The 16,890-nt window shown below is 43.9% G+C and overlaps 2 protein-coding genes across 19 annotated transcripts in view; one reads left to right on the forward strand and one right to left on the reverse strand.

The window, feature by feature from the left end:
- Window positions 1-5,099, reverse strand: part of PARP9 (poly(ADP-ribose) polymerase family member 9) — a 36,762-nt gene extending 31,663 nt beyond the window's left edge. For 4 of the 15 annotated variants that reach the window (XM_019023572.3, XM_063704106.1, XM_019023569.3 and 1 more), the window contains exons 1-2: window positions 4,743-4,878; window positions 264-367 (exon numbers count right to left, since the gene is read on the reverse strand). In XM_019023572.3, coding sequence (XP_018879117.1) covers window positions 264-278 — 15 coding nt within the window. In that variant the 5' untranslated portion in view covers window positions 279-367; window positions 4,743-4,878. Of the gene's footprint in view, window positions 1-263; window positions 368-4,742 lie in introns of all 15 variants that reach the window. The other 11 variants (XM_055383795.2, XM_063704107.1, XM_055383793.2 and 8 more) reach the window with 7 other exon arrangements.
- Window positions 1-15,824, forward strand: part of DTX3L (deltex E3 ubiquitin ligase 3L) — a 60,416-nt gene extending 44,592 nt beyond the window's left edge. Inside the window, exons 4-9 of one of the 4 annotated variants that reach the window (XM_055383800.2) lie at window positions 548-818; window positions 3,835-3,951; window positions 6,495-6,706; window positions 9,108-10,643; window positions 11,074-11,291; window positions 12,297-15,824. In XM_055383800.2, coding sequence (XP_055239775.1) covers window positions 6,653-6,706; window positions 9,108-10,643; window positions 11,074-11,291; window positions 12,297-12,366 — 1,878 coding nt within the window. In that variant the 5' untranslated portion in view covers window positions 548-818; window positions 3,835-3,951; window positions 6,495-6,652 and the 3' untranslated portion in view covers window positions 12,367-15,824. Of the gene's footprint in view, window positions 1-547; window positions 819-3,834; window positions 3,952-4,176; window positions 4,227-4,818; window positions 5,246-6,494; window positions 6,707-9,107; window positions 10,644-11,073; window positions 11,292-12,296 lie in introns of those variants that run through there. The other 3 variants (XM_055383799.2, XM_055383798.2, XM_004036177.5) reach the window with 3 other exon arrangements.
- Window positions 15,825-16,890: the final 1,066 nt, after the last annotated feature.

Genomic DNA, 16,890 nt, shown 5'->3' on the forward strand with positions numbered 1-16,890 from the left:
CGAAAAAGCAGAATCACTAAATGAGCTGAGAATTAAAATGATTCTGAAAAATCATCCAGCTTCAAGTTGACACTATTTATTAGATTAGCATATTCTTGATTCCCCATTTCTCAAGAAGGGAGAAAGGAGAAAACTTTATTGAGCTATTAAAAGCAGATGAGGATGTCAACTGTTAGTGAACACCCCAGATTTCTTGCTGTTATATAAAGAAGTATTCATGTGCTGATCAAGGTTCATGACGTATACACATTTATGCTTTTTACCATGGAAAAGTCCATCCTCCAGGTCCCCGGGGGAGTCTTTAAATGTTTATTCCCTTTTGCACTTCAAAGCATAGACTGTAGTTTCCAGATATGGTGGCCCACTTCTAGGAATGAATTAGAAAAGATGCAATAAACATTAGCCAGAATCTTAGGAAATTCGGTAAGAATATACTGTAGGAGGACTGAACATGATTTCTGATCTTGGTGAGTTCTTAATTTCCTTGATAACAATGTACACATTGTTTTGCTGTTGTTGTTACTGTTTGCCTTCTACCCTTTCCAAGAGAGGTTCCAGTGGAAATCATAATGGCAGTTCAGAGAAGGGAAAATGCTCTACGACCTGGAACAGGAAAAGCTATATGGAGGAGTTGAGACTACAGCCTGGTCATGAAGGATGCAGGAGGTTTTTACATATTTAGAAGAAGAGGATGATAACAAAGTGGTGAGACTGAGAACAGCATTCAAAGAACAGTAAAGAAGACCGAGCTTATGAGTGAGTGAAGCCCACTGGAGAGTGTTTGAAGAAAGAGGAAATGCCACTCGAGCCTGTGAGGGGTGTGTATTATTGAATTTGTGATAAACATCCTTGACCTAATGATAGGGGTATATCTGGTTAAAAGTCAGAAAATCTGGGAAAAAATACTTTGTTATGATTTTCCATCTAATAGGAATTAAAGATTATGAATTTTTAGAAGAGTGATGATGAAAATGCTTAAAGATACAGTTGCCCACACTTGTTGCTATATTTAGGCCTCGAAATGATTTCTTTGTTTTTGTTTGTTTGTTTGTTTGTTTGTTTTTTGAGTTGGAGTCTCACTCTGTCCCCTAGGGATGCAGTGGCTCGATCTTGGCTCACTGCAGGCTCCGCCTCCCGGGTTCACGCCATTCTCCTGCCTCAGCCTCCCGAGTAGCTGGGACTACAGGCGCCTGCCACCACGCCCAGCTAATTTTTTGTATTTTTAGTAGAGATGAGGTTTCACCGTGTTAGCCAGCACAGTCTCAATCTCCTGACCTCGTGATCTACCCGTCTCGGCCTCCCAAAGTGCTGGGATTACAGGCGTGAGCGACCGCACCTGGTCGAAACGATTTCTAATGTCTTTGCAATAGAAACATTTTGTACAACCATCTACAGCATCAGAGCACTATTCTTACTCACCAAGGGAAAGCAGCAGGTCTAGTACAATCCTTTGCATTCTAAAATGCAAAGACAAGATGCATTTTTTGCCTCCAGAGGGCACTGCTGTTTTCAAAAATGAAGGATGACTTCATCTGCTTTGGCCATGGGCTTTTGCTTTAAATGTTGCACCTGTTTCTGTCTTCAGGCCAAGTTTTACAGGCCTATGGATAGCCAAACAAGGAGCATAGTGCTCTAAGCATTCCATTTCTTCCGTTTTAAAAACAGAAAAGCCTTCCCAACTTTCCATCACTGGTTCCTACTGTGTTTCCTTCTCTTCATAAGCAGCCAAACTTCTGGAATGAGTAGTGGACTCTCCTTCTGTCCACCTGCCCACTCAGCCTACTATAACCTGGCTCCCTGCCTCATTCCCAGCACCCTTTTGAAACTGCCAGTGACCAGGCATGGCGGCTCACACCTGTAACCCCAGCACTTTGGGAGGCAGAGGCAGGCAGATTGCTTGAGCTCAGGAGTTCGAGACCAACCTGGGCAACATGGCAAGACCTCATCTCTACTAAAAATACAAAAAGTTAGCTGGCCATGTTGGTGCATGCCTATAGTCCCAGCTACTTGGGAGGCTGAGATGGGAGGATCACTTGGTGGGAAGTTCAGGCTGTAGTGAGCTGTGATCGTGCCACTGCACTCCAGCCTGGGCAAGAGGAATGAGACCCTGTCTCAAAAAAAAGAAGAGAAACTGCTCATCAGAATCCCTCATGTGGTTAATGCCAATGGATTATCTTCTATCCATCTTTACTGGACCACTTTCTATAGTATTTCACTCTTTCATTCCTGAAATTCTGCTTTCCTGGCTTCTCCTATGCCATCTTCCCTTGGTTCTTTTATTACCCTTCGCTTTGCCTTTACAGGCCTTTTCCCTGCGTTCACTTCCACCATCCCCCTCTTAATTGTTTGCCCCAGGATTCTGTCTAAAGCGTTTTTCATCTCATTCTACATACTCTCCAGGAGTGATCTCATCCACTTCCGTGGCTTCAACTCACCAACTGCAAATATGACTCTTATATCTGCAGTTCTAGGCCATGGCTCTCCTGAGCCCCATTTTTCAACTCCACCTGGAGGTCTCACAGTCCCCTCAAATTAGCCTCTGCAAAAGTAGACCTCTTATCTCCTGGTCCCCAATCCTCCATCCCACCCCCACCAAATCCATACTTTATCTCCTGGATTCTACAGCTCAGTAAATGATAATACCATTTACGTACTCAAATCAGAAATCTAGGAACTTTCCCTGAGTCTTTTTTGTCTCATATCTGGGACCTGACAAACTAAATCACTTTCAAATATGCCCCTTCCTTCCTCGCCCACTGACACTGCCTCACTTCAGGGTCTCAGCACCTTTTGCCTGAGCTGTGGCAATATACTCTTTTCTTTTCTTTTCTTTGAGACGGAGTCTTACTCTGTCACCCAGGCTGTGGCGCGATCTTGGCTCACTGGAAGCTCCGCCTCCCGGGTTCACGCCATTCTGCTGCCTCAGCCTCCCTAGTAGCTGGGAGTACAGGCACCCACCACCACGCCCAGCTAATTTTTTTTTTTTTTTTGTATTTTTTTTAGTAGAGACGGGGGTTCACCGTGTTAGCCAGGATGGTCTCGATCTCCTGACCTCATGATCCGCCTGCCTTGGCCTCCCAAAGTGCTGGGATTACAGGCGTGAGCCACTGCACCCAGCCAGCAATATACTCTTTTCAAAGATTTAAATGTACCTAGTTTGACATTTTATTGTTTGAATAGGTATTACATTTACATGGTTCAAATTTAGAAAATGTAAAAGGTTTCCTCCTGTCTCCGCTGCTAAATTCCCTGTCCAGAGTCAATCAGCGCTTCTCCTGTATTCTTCCAGTGGCATTTTTTACACGAAAGGTAGTAGCTTATACACACACTTCTGCATCTTATTTTTTCCACATAATGTATCCTAGAGATCTTTTCATGTTAGCACATGGAGAGCTTTTTCATTTTTCCTACTGCCCATTGTATTCCATTGTATAGATATACTATTATTATTAAACCGCTAGTCCCCCTATTTATGGGCATTAAAGAGTTCCCTATCTTTTGCTATTGTAAACAAGGCTGTAAAGAACATCTTTGTACACAGGTCACTTCACACAGGGGCTAATATATCAATGGGACAAATTCCTAGAAATGGAACTCCAGAACCAAAAAGTATATGCAGTTGTAATTCTGACAGTATTGCCAAATTGTTCACAGTAAAGACTGGCCCATTTCCAGTCTTACCAGCCATGTGCAAAAACCTTATCTCGGGCCTCTCTGCCGCAACTCATCCCTGCCTGCTTGTAAATGTGTCCTCCACACGGTTGTCAGCACCATATTTCTAAAATGCAAATCTGGCAAGTCACTTTCTTGCTTTCCCTGCTTACAACCCTTCAGGTCATCTTCACTGCTCTTCAAGGCTTTTCACCATCTAAATATGTCCTGTCCAGGGTGGACTAACAGCCTCACATAGCTACTGAGGCTACATGTGGCCAGTCTGAATCGAGATGTGATGTAAGTATAAGAAAAACACTGGGTTGCAAAGACGTGGTATGATAAAAAGAACGTAAAAATCTCATTACATGCTGAAATGATTAAGTTTTGGATATGTCAAGCTAAATAACATCATTACAATTAATTTCATCTGTTTCTTTATCCTTTAAAAATATCCTAAAAATCATTAAAATTAATTTCATCTGTTTCTTTATCCTTTAAAAAATATGACTGCAAAAATTTTAGAATGAACCTACTGGCTCCCATTGTATTTCTGCTGGACAGTGCTCATCTAGGTAGGCCCTCCCTCCCTCATCCCCTCACCCATCTCCTCTCCTCCCAGGCCCCAGGCCCACTCTGTGCTTCAGACCACAGTGGTCCCTAAGCCTCAGGTGCTTTTCCCCCCCAATCCTGTCTTCCCCATCTCGCCGCCACACTCAATTTATTAAGATTCTGCTTGAAACTTCCCCTTGGAGGCCTTGGAGAAGTTTTGCTCCTTGGTTCACAGGTCCGCCTCCCCTCACCAGCCCTTGACATCAGGGCCTTGCTCTGTTCTTTGGGCAGCAAGAAACAATTCAGTGCTGTTGGTTAAATCAAGCAATGGAGGAGAAAAGCCCGCAGAAGCCCGTCTAAAGGGTAGAGTTGGAGGGAGGGAAGGGGTAACAGGTCACAATTACCAGATGAACACATTCAAATTTTCAAAAATGGCTAAGTTTAACATGGATTCAGAATGTGAATTACTTTTTAGGATCAAATAATAGTGATAACAGCAGTAAGAGTTACAAAGAATAAGAAACACAGGAGAAACTTACTTTCTTTGTATAGTCTACTCACAAGGGAGGCCTGGCCCTGGGACCCGGGTCCGCGCCCGTCCCCCCTCTCCCCGCCCACCTCGAGCCTGCAGGAGAGCGGACCCCGAGGGCCCAGAGGCACCGGACCTACTCACCCCGCAGGCCGCTCTCCTCGGTGCGGGCAGCACAGGGAGGAGGGGGAAGCGGCTCTGCCGGGAACAGGGAGGGACCTCCAGGGAAGCGAAACTGAAACTTTGCGCCCGGTCGGCAGGGCGGGCCGCGCCTTTACGGCCCAGCTGCCTCCCGGAGCCCCCGCGCCCTCCCGACGCGCAGAGCCATGGCCTCCCACCTGAGCCCGCCGTCCCCGCTCCTCGTGCGGGTGTACAAGTCCGGCCCCCGAGTACGAAGGAAGCTGGAGAGCTACTTCCAGAGCTCTAAGTCCTCGGGCGGCGGGGAGTGCACGGTCAGCACCCAGGAACACGAAGCCCCGGGCACCTTCCGGGTGGAGTTCAGTGAAAGGGCAGGTGAGCTTCGGGCGGCCAGGCTGCGAAAGCCCTCTGGGGGCCCGGCCCCCGGGTTTCCAGGCGGACCCAGTACCAGCTGACCTAGGGGAGAGGGCAGGAGAATGTATGTCACTGTGCGGTGGCGGACAGGGACGGGGCCCTGCTGCCAAGAGACTCACTGAGACAGTGAACACTCGGTGGAGGATGGGGCCTCACATGTGCCCGGTGCGGGTCTGGCTGATGGCGCCTTAGTGTGGATGCTTTCCATATCCTCATTCTAACTTAATTTCTCAGCTGTCATCTTCCTTCCCCCAGATGCCTGCCAGCTGCTGTCCTTGTCATTCAGGGATTCCACTTTTATGTTTTAAATAATGGTTCCATTGTTCCATCCATGAACAAAAGGATGTTCCATTTTGTGTTTTTGAGGATTACAAAAGTGATATATGCTCACTATAGAAATAAGAGAAAAGAGTAAAAAACAACCTGAAGATAAACAATGTGACCATTTGGTGTATTTCCTTCCTGCCTTTTTTTATGAATGGCAGCAAACACAGGTGTATTTACAAAATTCGGAGTCTGCACTTTTGATTCCTGCTGTTGTCACTTACCTGTATAATGAGTATTGAAATGGGAGACTGGGCCGGGTGCGGTGGCTCACGCCTGTAATCCTAGCACTTTGGAGGCCGAGGTTGGTGGATCACCTGAGGCCAGGAGTTCGAGACCAGCCTGGCCAACATGGGGAAATTCCGTCTCTACTAATAATACAAAAATTACCCGGGCATGGTGGTGCGCACCTGTAATCCAAGCTACTCTGGAGGCTGAGGCAGGAGAATCGCTGGAACTCGGGAGGCAGAGAGGTTGCAGTGAGACGAGGTCCTACCATTGCACTCCAGCCTGGGTGACAGAGTGAGACTCCGTCTAAAAAAAAAAAAAAAAAAAAAAAAAGAAGGAAGGAAGGGAGGGAGGGAGGGAAAGAAGGAAGAAGGAAAGGGGAGACTGGAGACAGTTTCAGAAACATGATGTTTAATCGGTGGACAATGTTCCATTGTCATTAAGCTTTCACTTCTATAGTAAAACTTAATCCGCACACTTTAGAGCTCTTAATAGCTCCCCGACTTTCTCCATCGCCAACCCACCATTCCAGGATGCAGGGAGCAGCCTTACTGGGAGGTGCTGGGGCAGAGTACAGACACAGGAATGAGAGGATTACTTGAAATCTCTCCCATTTTTATGTGTGTGTGTGTGTGTGTGTTTAATGTCTCCGCTGAAGCTAAGGAGAGAGTGTTGAAAAAAGGAGAGCACCAAATACTTGTTGACGAAAAACCTGTGCCCATTTTCCTGGTACCCACTGAAAATTCAATAAAGAAGAACACGAGACCTCAAATTTCTTCACTGACACAATCACAAGCAGAAACACCGTCTGGTGATATGCATCAACATGAAGGACATATTCCTAATGCTGTGGATTCCTGTCTCCAAAAGGTGAGTATTGAAAGAAGGAGCTGGCTGTGCCTGCGCCTCCTCTCTAGTCACCAGCCTCATGTATTATTGATCCAACACCCATGTGCTGGGCACGTACATGGGAGCCAGGCACTGTTTTAGGCACTGGACACAGAGATGAATACAACAGACAAGGTCCCTGCTCTCAGGCAGCTTATACTGGGGGCCAGGTCATGCACGGAAAGACAGTAGGCAAGTAAACAAAATAAATAAAACCATTTTATTTATTTGGAGAGAAACAGGGCCAGGGCAAGCAAGGGGAAGATGGGGGTGGTGTCACTTCTTTTTTTTCCCCCCAAGACAGAGTCTCACTTTATCGCCCAGGCTGGAGTACAGTGGCACAATCATGGCTCACTGCAGAGTTGACCTCCTGGGCTCAAGGGATCCTCTCACCTCAGTCTCCTGAGTAGCTAGGACTATAGGCGCCACTACACCCAGCCAATTTTTTTTTTTTTTTTTGTAGAAACAGGGTCTCACTATGTTGCCCAGGCTGTTCTCAAATTCCTGGATTCAAGCGATCTGCCCGCCTTGGCCTCCCAAAGTGCTGGGATTACAGTCATGAATTACTGCACCTGGCCTGGTGCTACTTCTAACCAGAAATCAGAGACAACTTGACTGAGGAGGTGACGTTTGGCCTGAAACTTGAATGATGACAAGATTCATTCAACAATAGATATCCACTGCCTACTGTGTTCCAGGCACTGTTATAAGAGCTGGGGAGGCAGCCAGGAACATGGCAGACTCGGCTTCCAGGGACGGCACCTTCTAGTGAGAGAAACAGACAATATTAGTAAACAATAGATATATAATAAAATGTCTGCCAGTCATACCTGCTAGGAAGAAGAATAAGTGACAGACAGTGACAGAACCACCATTTAAAATAGGATGTCTGGAAAAACCTCAAGTGAGGTGACATCTCTAGCCAAGTGGATTTCTGGGCGGAAAGTGTCCTAGAGGGAAGCATAGGTGCAAAGTCCCCAAGAGCTGACATTCTGAGGCCCAGAAGCTTTAAGGAAGCCAGTGTGGTGGAGAGGGCAGTGAGCAATGGAGAGAGGTGCTAGGAACTCGGGAAGGTACCCAGAAGACAGGCCTTTGGGGCTGAAGGTAAGGATTTTGGATTTTTAACTTAAAATGTTAGGGGATTCATCAGATAGTTTTGAGCCAGGGGAGAGGGCGATCTGGTTTATATTTCTAAAGGGTCACTCTGGCTGCTGTTGGAAAACTGAATGTAGAAAGGGGATAGAATGGAGAGTTAGAGCCTGGTTAGGAGGGGTTGCAGTGCGCCAGGTGAAAGATGATAATGGCATGCACTTTGGTGGCCTTGATGGAGGTGTGAGAAATGGCTGGATTCAGGAAACATTTTGAAGACCTAGAGGAAGGATCTTAACATGCAAAGTCCTTGAGAAGGAACAAAACATTAGGAATTTTGCTTTTATATTACATTCAATTGGTCTCTGTCCTTTTTATCTTAACCTGGCGTGTCTTATATTTGAGCTTCTAAAGGCCAGGGTTTAGAAGGGTCCACAACTTTGCATGCAGTCGAGTGTTTAGTTGAAACAAGAATAAAGGAGGAAGAGTGAAGAAGAGAAAAAATAGTAATAGGAAAAGCCATTGCCCTCAGTTTTATGGCTCCCTTCCAAGTTCACAAACTTTTGTGAGGGCCACAACAACTTGCCCAGAGAGCACAGGTGCCTTCCCTTGACTGCTGTTCCCAAGATCAAACAGCTAGTGGCAGTTGTAGAACACGGATCTCTTGGCCATGGAGCTTTTAGAAATGCTCATGCCCAGGCTCCACTGCAGATTAGTTAACATCAGAATCTCTGGGGATGTGCTTGGGCTTTGGCTGGTTTGTTTTTCCCTGAATTCGCCAGGTGAGTCTTATATGCAGACAGGGCTGAGAACCTCTGGGATGTAGCGTGCTGTATCCTCTAAAAAGGATTTGAGACCAGGCACGGTGGCACATGTCTGTAATCCCAGCACTTTGGGAGGCTGAGGTGGGTGGATCACCTGAGGTCGGGAGTTCCAGGCTAGCCTGACCAACATGGAGAAACCTCGTCTCTACTAAAGATACAAAATTAGCCGGGCGTGGTGGCACATGCCTATAATCCCAGCTACTCAGGAGGCTGAGGCAGGAGAATTGCTTGAACCCGGGAGGCGGAGGTTGCAGTGAGCTGAGATCGCGCCATTGCACTCCAGCCTGGGTAACAAGAGTGAAACTCAATCTTGAAATAAATAAATAAATAATAGGATTTGAAAGAGGTTGCCCCCACTTGGGAAAGATGTAGTGGTTGTTTCTCTAGTCTCTATGCATTCTCCTGAAGAGAAGATGGTAGGCCTGCATGCTGAGAGGTTTTATTTGTTCCTGTTCCTTTTAAAATTTCAGATCTTTCTTACTGTAACAGCTGACCTGAACTGTAACCTGTTCTCCAAAGAGCAGAGGGCATACATAACCACACTGTGCCCTAGTATCAGAAAAATGGAAGGTCATGATGGAATTGAGAAGGTGTGTGGTGACTTCCAAGACATTGAAAGAATACATCAATTTTTGAGTGAGCAGTTCCTGGAAAGTGAGCAGAAACAACAATTTTCCCCTTCAATGACAGAGAGGAAGCCACTCAGTCAGCAGGAGAGGGACAGCTGCATTTCTCCTTCTGAACCAGAAACCAAGGCAGAACAAAAAAGCAACTATTTTGAAGTTCCCTTGCCTTACTTTGAATACTTTAAATATATCTGTCCTGATAAAATCAACTCAATAGAGAAAAGATTTGGTGTAAACATTGAAATCCAGGAGAGTTCTCCAAATATGGTCTGTTTAGATTTCACCTCAAGTAAATCAGGTGACCTGGAAGCAGCTCGTGAGTCTTTTGCTAGTGAATTTCAGAAGAACACAGAACCTCTGAAGCAAGAATGTGTCTCTTTAGCAGACAGTAAGCAGGCAAATAAATTCAAACAGGAATTGAATCACCAGTTTACAAAGCTCCTTATAAAGGAGAAAGGAGGCGAATTAACTCTCCTTGGGACCCAAGATGACGTTTCAGCTGCCAAACAAAAAATCTCTGAAGCTTTTGTCAAGATACCTGTGAAACTATTTGCTGCCAATTACATGATGAATGTAATTGAGGTTGATAGTGCCCACTATAAACTTTTAGAAACTGAATTACTACAGGAGATATCAGAGATCGAAAAAAGGTATGACATTTGCAGCAAGGTTTCTGAGAAAGGTCAGAAAACCTTCATTCTGTTTGAATCCAAGGACAAGCAGGTAGATCTATCTGTGCATGCTTATGCAAGTTTCATCGATGCCTTTCAACATGCCTCATGTCAGTTGATGAGAGAAGTTCTTTTACTGAAATATTTGGGCAAGGAGAGAAAGCACTTACATCAGACTAAGTTTGCTGATGACTTTAGAAAAAGACATCCAAATGTACACTTTGTGCTAAATCAAGAGTCAATGACTTTGACCGGTTTGCCAAATCACCTTGCAAAGGCGAAGCAGTATGTTCTAAAAGGAGGAGGAATGTCTTCATTGGCTGGAAAGAAATTGAAAGAGGGTCATGAAACACCAATGGACATTGATAGCGATGATTCCAAAGCAGCTTCTCCGCCACTCAAGGGCTCTGTGAGTTCTGAGGCCTCAGAACTGGACAAGAAGGAAAAGGGCATCTGTGTCATCTGTATGGACACCATTAGTAACAAAAAAGTGCTACCAAAGTGCAAGCATGAATTCTGCGCCCCTTGTATCAACAAAGCCATGTCATATAAGCCAATCTGTCCCACATGCCAGACTTCCTATGGTATTCAGAAAGGAAATCAGCCAGAGGGAAGCATGGTTTTCACTGTTTCCAGAGACTCACTTCCAGGTTATGAGTCCTTTGGCACCATTGTGATTACTTATTCTATGAAAGCAGGCATACAAACAGTAAGTATTTCTGAAGTCCATGGGTTTCCTGCCACTATGCTACGATTACCAGGGCAAAAGAGACTGTCCTATTGCCTATTAGACAATAGATTTCCCAAGGAATTATCTCTAGGGTCATGTGCAAGGGATTGAAATAGTGGTAAAGGTCACAATGTTTGCTGGTAATTCAAATACCTTTTGTGTCTATTTCTTAAGACAGAGAAAGGGTGGGTGGAGATTTTATCTTGAGATGGGGGTATCAGGAAGGTGGACAGTGTTTCCAGCATGAATTCAAGGAAAGAGGAGAAATATGAGTTATTGGGAATATGAGCATAACTTCCATACCTTTCTTGCTTTTGATTTGCTTTATCTGCAAATGAACACATCTATACCTATAGTAAAAATTAGACAGGGCACTCTTTTCACATGACATTTTCTTGTTCTCACACAGGAAGAACACCCAAACCCAGGAAAGAGATACCCTGGAATACAGCGAACTGCATACTTGCCTGATAATGAGGAAGGAAGGAAGGTTTTGAAACTGCTTTGTAGGGCCTTTGACCAAAAGCTGATTTTTACAGTGGGGTACTCTCGCGTATTAGGAGTCTCAGATGTCATCACTTGGAATGATATTCACCACAAAACATCCCGGTTTGGAGGACCAGAAATGTGAGATCCTTTTGGGATGTAATGGCTGCTCAACAGAGTATAGGGATTATGAAATATGGCAATTTCTGGATGTGGATATAAGTAGACTCTATAGCAGTGGAATTGGTATTTTGAGAGATGCTAATCGGGGATGGTAATCTCAAAGACAGAAAGATTGGTCCCCATCAACTTCTACCCTGCCAGCTATAAAGTACTATGGAGTTATTTAAATTTTGCACCAAAGGACAGGGGGGTTTTGAATCCAAGATGAATACTATATAAGCTGATTTAATTTGAGGCTTTGTGTCTATTTGAAGGCTAGATGCTAGGAATGTTACTTTGCTTTCTTTTAAGGTCACCTTTCTTTTTCCCCCCTTCCCCCACCAGTCCACAGAGAACCTGAAATCACTTGGTCAATAATATTCTAGAAAAAGTCTAAGTTGTGAGGAGACTATTGGTAGAAACTGTATTATACAAAATCCAATTGTTCTTTATGAAACCCAAATAAGATTCCTCAGACCCTTGGCACTAAAGAAAAAATATATACCCTGAGACTTTTTCAAAACCTTAAATTTGAAAATCCTACTAGCATGTGATTACAATGCCCCCATAAAACACAGTATATTATTATATTTTTAGGAGAGTCACTACTTACCATAAACTGAAAAATTTTAAGAATTAACATAGACATGAAGCCTCAAAGTAAATCAACGTATTACTATTCATCTTGGATTCTCAAACCCCCTGCCCTTTGATGCGAAATGTAATAACTACATCATATTAATACTTTGTAGTTGGCAGGGTAGAAGCCAGGTTGAAAGGCAGATGTTGGCCAGACAGCTAGGCTCACTCGCTAGCTAAATGACTTGCATCTGCGAATTTAAAAGTCATGATACGTCATCCACCTTCAGGATTACTTGTGAATGTTTGCAACACTGGATATTAATTAAATCCTTAAATGCTGGATATCTATTGCACATATCCGAACAATTTGTGGTGACACTAAAGGAATTTTTGTTTCTTCAGGTATGGCTATCCTGATCCTTCTTACCTGAAACGTGTCAAAGAGGAGCTGAAAGCCAAAGGAATTGAGTAAGAAAACTGCTGGAAGATGTCTTAAATCAAGCTTTCAAAAAAATATATTTTAGGAGGCTGATTTAATGCCAGTCTAAATCCTTATGTAGAAAGGACTTTGAAATTTTTCTTCTCAAGAAATGGTTTGTATAAGAATAACAATCTGCTAGTCTGTCATTTCTGGAGTGATACTTTTTTTTTTTGAGACGGAGTCTGCTCTGTCGCTCGCGCTGGAGTGCAGTGGCATGATCTCGGCTCACTGCAAGCTCCGCCTCCCAGGTTCACGCCATTCTCCTACCTCAGCCTCTCGAGTAGCTGGGACTACAGGCGCCCACCACCATGCCCGGCTAATTTTTGTTTTTGTATTTTTAGTAGAGACAGGGTTTCACTGTGTTAGCCAGGATGGTCTCGATCTCCTGACCTCGTGATCCGCCCGCCTCGGCCTTCCAAAGTGTTGGGATTATAGGCGTGAGCCACCGTGCCCAGCCCTGGAGTGATACTTTTTATGGAAGACAAAAGCCCCCCAAATCTGTGTAAAATCTGCTGCAAAGGTGTCATCCCTCTTGTGTCATCACTGGGGTTAGAGGGGGGTCTGAAATCATCTTCTGTGTCCTTCAGTTGGACTCTCAGCTGCCAATTGATCTCTTTTTCATTGCCATCTCTGGGGTGGTTCTTTGGTTTTTTGTGTGTTTTCCCCTTCGTCTCTATCTGTGAAAGTGAAATTCTATTGTAAATGGGAGGAAAAAGGGTTGGTTGTGAAAAATTAAAGACCCATATTCTGCTTTCTTACTCATGGTAAGAAAAGTGGCCATCAGTAGAGATTGGGCAAGCATTGGTAATAAATGGAATAAGACTATTATTATTATTATTTGAGATGGAGTCTCGCTCTGTCACCCAGGCTGGAATGCAGTGGTGTGATCTTGGCTCACTGCAACCTACACTTCCCGGGTTCAAGCGATTCTCCTGCCTCAGCCTCCTGAGTAGCTGGGATTACATGTGTGTGCCTCCACACCCGGCTAATTTTTTGTATTTTTAGTAGAGACAGGGTTTTGCCATGTTGGCCAGGCTGGTTTCAAACTCCTGAGCTCAAACGATCCTCCTGCCTTGGCCTCCCAAAGTGCTGGAATTACAGGCATAAGCCACCACACCCACCCAAGACTATCATTTTTAATGACCAAGAGCCTAGTATATAGTTGGTGCCTGTCTTAGTCTGTTCGTGTTGCTATAAAAGAACACCTGAGACTGGGTAATTGATAAAGAAAAAGGTTTGTTTGGCTCACAATTTTGCTGGCTAGAAGGTTGGGCATCCGGTGAAAGCCACAGGCTGCTTCCATTCATAGCAAAGGGCAGCCAGTGTGTGCAGAAATCAAATGACAGACAGGAAGTGAGAGAGAGGTGTGGGGGAGGTGCCAGGCTCTTTTTAACAAGCAGTTCTTCAGGAACTAAGAGTGAGTCACTCCCATGAGAACAGCACCAAGCCATTCATGGGGGAATCTGCCCCCATGACCCAGACCCCTCCCGTTAGGCTTCACCTCCAACACCGAGGATCAAATTTCAACATGAGATTTGGAGGAGGTCAAACAAACTAAACTATAGCAGTGTTTCATAAAATTGTTTGCCTGACTCAGGTTGCTAGTAAGCCAGCAGAGGGATATTTGCCTCCTAAATCTTTGGCAGAGGCAGGAGTAAGGAAGCCATTTCTGGAGTCCTCGCTACTAATTTGGAAAACTCAGCTTCTTTCTTTCATTGCTTTTTCCCTTAAGAGACAAGTCCTTACTATATTGCCCTGTCTCTCAAGGGAAGACATCAAGACTGGACTTGAACTCCTGGGCTCAAGCCATCCCCCAACCTTGGCCTCTCGAGTAGATGGGATTATAGGCACGTGCCACGGTGCCTGACTTGAGTTTCTTATTCTAGAACACTTGGAGCCTGAACTCTGACCAGGCCCCTCACTTGAGCCTTTGCTTTCTGTTCCTTGTAAACTGCCATATTGGGTGCACTTGCCCTGCCACAGTAATGCTACATATTTCTGAGCATTGTTTTTCTCTAGATAATTTTATATTTTTGAGTATACCCCACTTCCAAGTGTTTTTTGTTTTGTTTTGCTTTGTTTTTGTTGTTGTTGTTGTTTTGAGACAGGGTCTCACTGTGTCCCCCAGGCTGGAGTGCAGTGGCACAATGACGACTCACTGCAGCCTCAACCTCCTGGGGCCAAGTGATCCTCCCACCTCAGCCTCTCAGGTGGCTGGGACCACAGACGTGCACCACCATGCCTGGCTTTTTTTTTTTTTTTTTTGGTCGAGATGGGGTGTCCCTGTGTTGCCCAGACTGGTCTTGAACTCCTGGGCTCAAGGGATCCTCCTGCCTTGGGCTCCCAAAGTGTTGGGATTACAGGCATGAGTGACCATGCCTAGCTCACTTCCAGGTTTAACAGACAAAATAAACTTACTCTAGTTTCCATCTATATCATTTTATAATAACCGTAGCCCACATTGTAGTAGTTTTTCAGCTCTTTACTAAGTCCCACCAATTCATGTTTTCACCCTTAAAATCTTTCTCACTGATACTCTCTCTGGACAGAAAAAAGGTGAAATAAGCCTACTATAAGGAATATATGACATGCTAAATTTTATTTTTAAATGGTTCTTCAAGTCAGATTAAAGTAATAATAGCAAATTATGTGATTATCCATGTCCCAGCCTCTCTCCAAAAAAATAGTAAACAAGATGTCTTCTTCTTTTCCCAAAGATACACATACACACATGCACAAATTTTTTATCAGATAATAATAGCTAATATTTAATGAGTACTTACCTTAGTTTGTCCCCTTTACAACAGCTTTACATCTGTGTGATTGATACAGTTCATATTCCCATTTTATAACTGAGAAAACTGGTGCACAGAGAGGATAAGCGACTTGCCAAAGGTCACACAGTTAATAAGTGGAAATGCTGGGATATGAACCAGGTAGTCTGCCCCCATAGCTCTGCCCCCCAGAGCTGTACTGTCTCCCATGAGGGTACTTCTCCACGGAGCAGGCTGAGGCGATCCCTTTATTCTGGGCTTCTCTTGGAAATGGATTCCCACACAGTACTCACAGCAAATTTCCCCAGAGGAAATCCTATTTGAAGAACTTAAAAACTCAGAATCTTTTTCTTTGTCCAGAGAGTTGAGGAAGCTTAAGCTAAATGATACATGTTCTTTAAAAAAATCAGATTATAAATTTAGTTTTTGGTGATTCATTAAATTCTTTACCATTATAGTTATTTTCTAGCTATTCATCTTTTAGCTAAATTTGTTCCAAAGACGCAAAAGTTTGGTTTCTACTAAGTTCTGGATTCTGGATGGGAGATTGCACTGTGTGTGACATGCAAATTTCATGGTGTGGGAGATTGCAGAGCATTTAGGTTACTGCTTTTACTCTTTGGAAGCTGTTATCATCTGTATCTGCTTTAAATAAAGTTAAAGATTTGGAACAAATTGTGTTCTTTCCCTTGCTTCTTTTTTTTTTCCTTTAGATTGAGATTCTGGGTGTTTCCTACAACACACACAGCATACAGTTGTATAACATGTGCATGGAGATCTTTGGTTGATTTTGTGTGTAGCTGCTTCCTAAATATGATCACAGTACAACTTAACTACTCTTGACTTCACTGCTGTTACTTTTGGCTGTAAAAATCACATTTCTCAGTATTTTTTCCTTATAACACATAGGTTATAAAGATAAAAGTAGGCTGCAGATATCATCTCTTCTCTCCTGGAGAAAGTATATACAATACCCTATCAAACTATATTTGCCCCCTCCTTGCTTCTTGAGTTTCTGTTTCACCTCTCCAACATTGGTGCTGAAGTACCCAGACAGGTCATTGAGCACTATTAGATCAGGGGCAACCTTCTCTCCAAAGAAAAAATAAAATAAAAGAATAATACATATTTGATGCTTCCCTGAAAATAGCATCAAAGTAATCATTAGGAGAAAAATAAGATCTTTATTGGACTTCCTTACACTTACCGTAATAGTTTAGGGTTTACAAAAATTATCCAGGCATGGTGGTACACATCTGTAATCCCAGCTATTCCGGAGGCTGAGGCATGAGAATCGCTTGAACCCAGGAGGCAGAGGTTGCAGTAGGCTGGGATCAGGCCACTGCACTCCAGCCTGGGCAACAGAGCGAGACTCTGTCTCAAAAAAAAAAAAAAAAGTTTAGTACTGTTTTTGGTTTGATTTCCATACAGAAGTTAGGTGCTATGTCCTTTTTTATCGATTGGGTCATTTTTATTGATCAGATCTAAAACATAGAGCTTGATGCAAAGATTAAGATATTAATAATTTTGGAGGTCCAAGCCCAAGGACAAACAAAAAGAGAAGTGAGGCAAAGTAAGATGTAATGTAACGCGGTGCTAGGGGTTATCACCCTGGTTACTGCTTCACAATGAACCTGATGTTGCTGGTCTGGGAATTACATTTAGAGATCCACTGGCCTAGAAAATAGAGTTTAAACTCAGCAGCATGGCCGTTAGCGATTGCTCATGCCACTTTGCATAC

Source organism: Gorilla gorilla, chromosome 2 (assembly GCF_029281585.2).
Source record: "Gorilla gorilla gorilla isolate KB3781 chromosome 2, NHGRI_mGorGor1-v2.1_pri, whole genome shotgun sequence".
In the NCBI taxonomy this organism is placed as follows: Eukaryota; Metazoa; Chordata; class Mammalia; order Primates; family Hominidae; genus Gorilla; species Gorilla gorilla.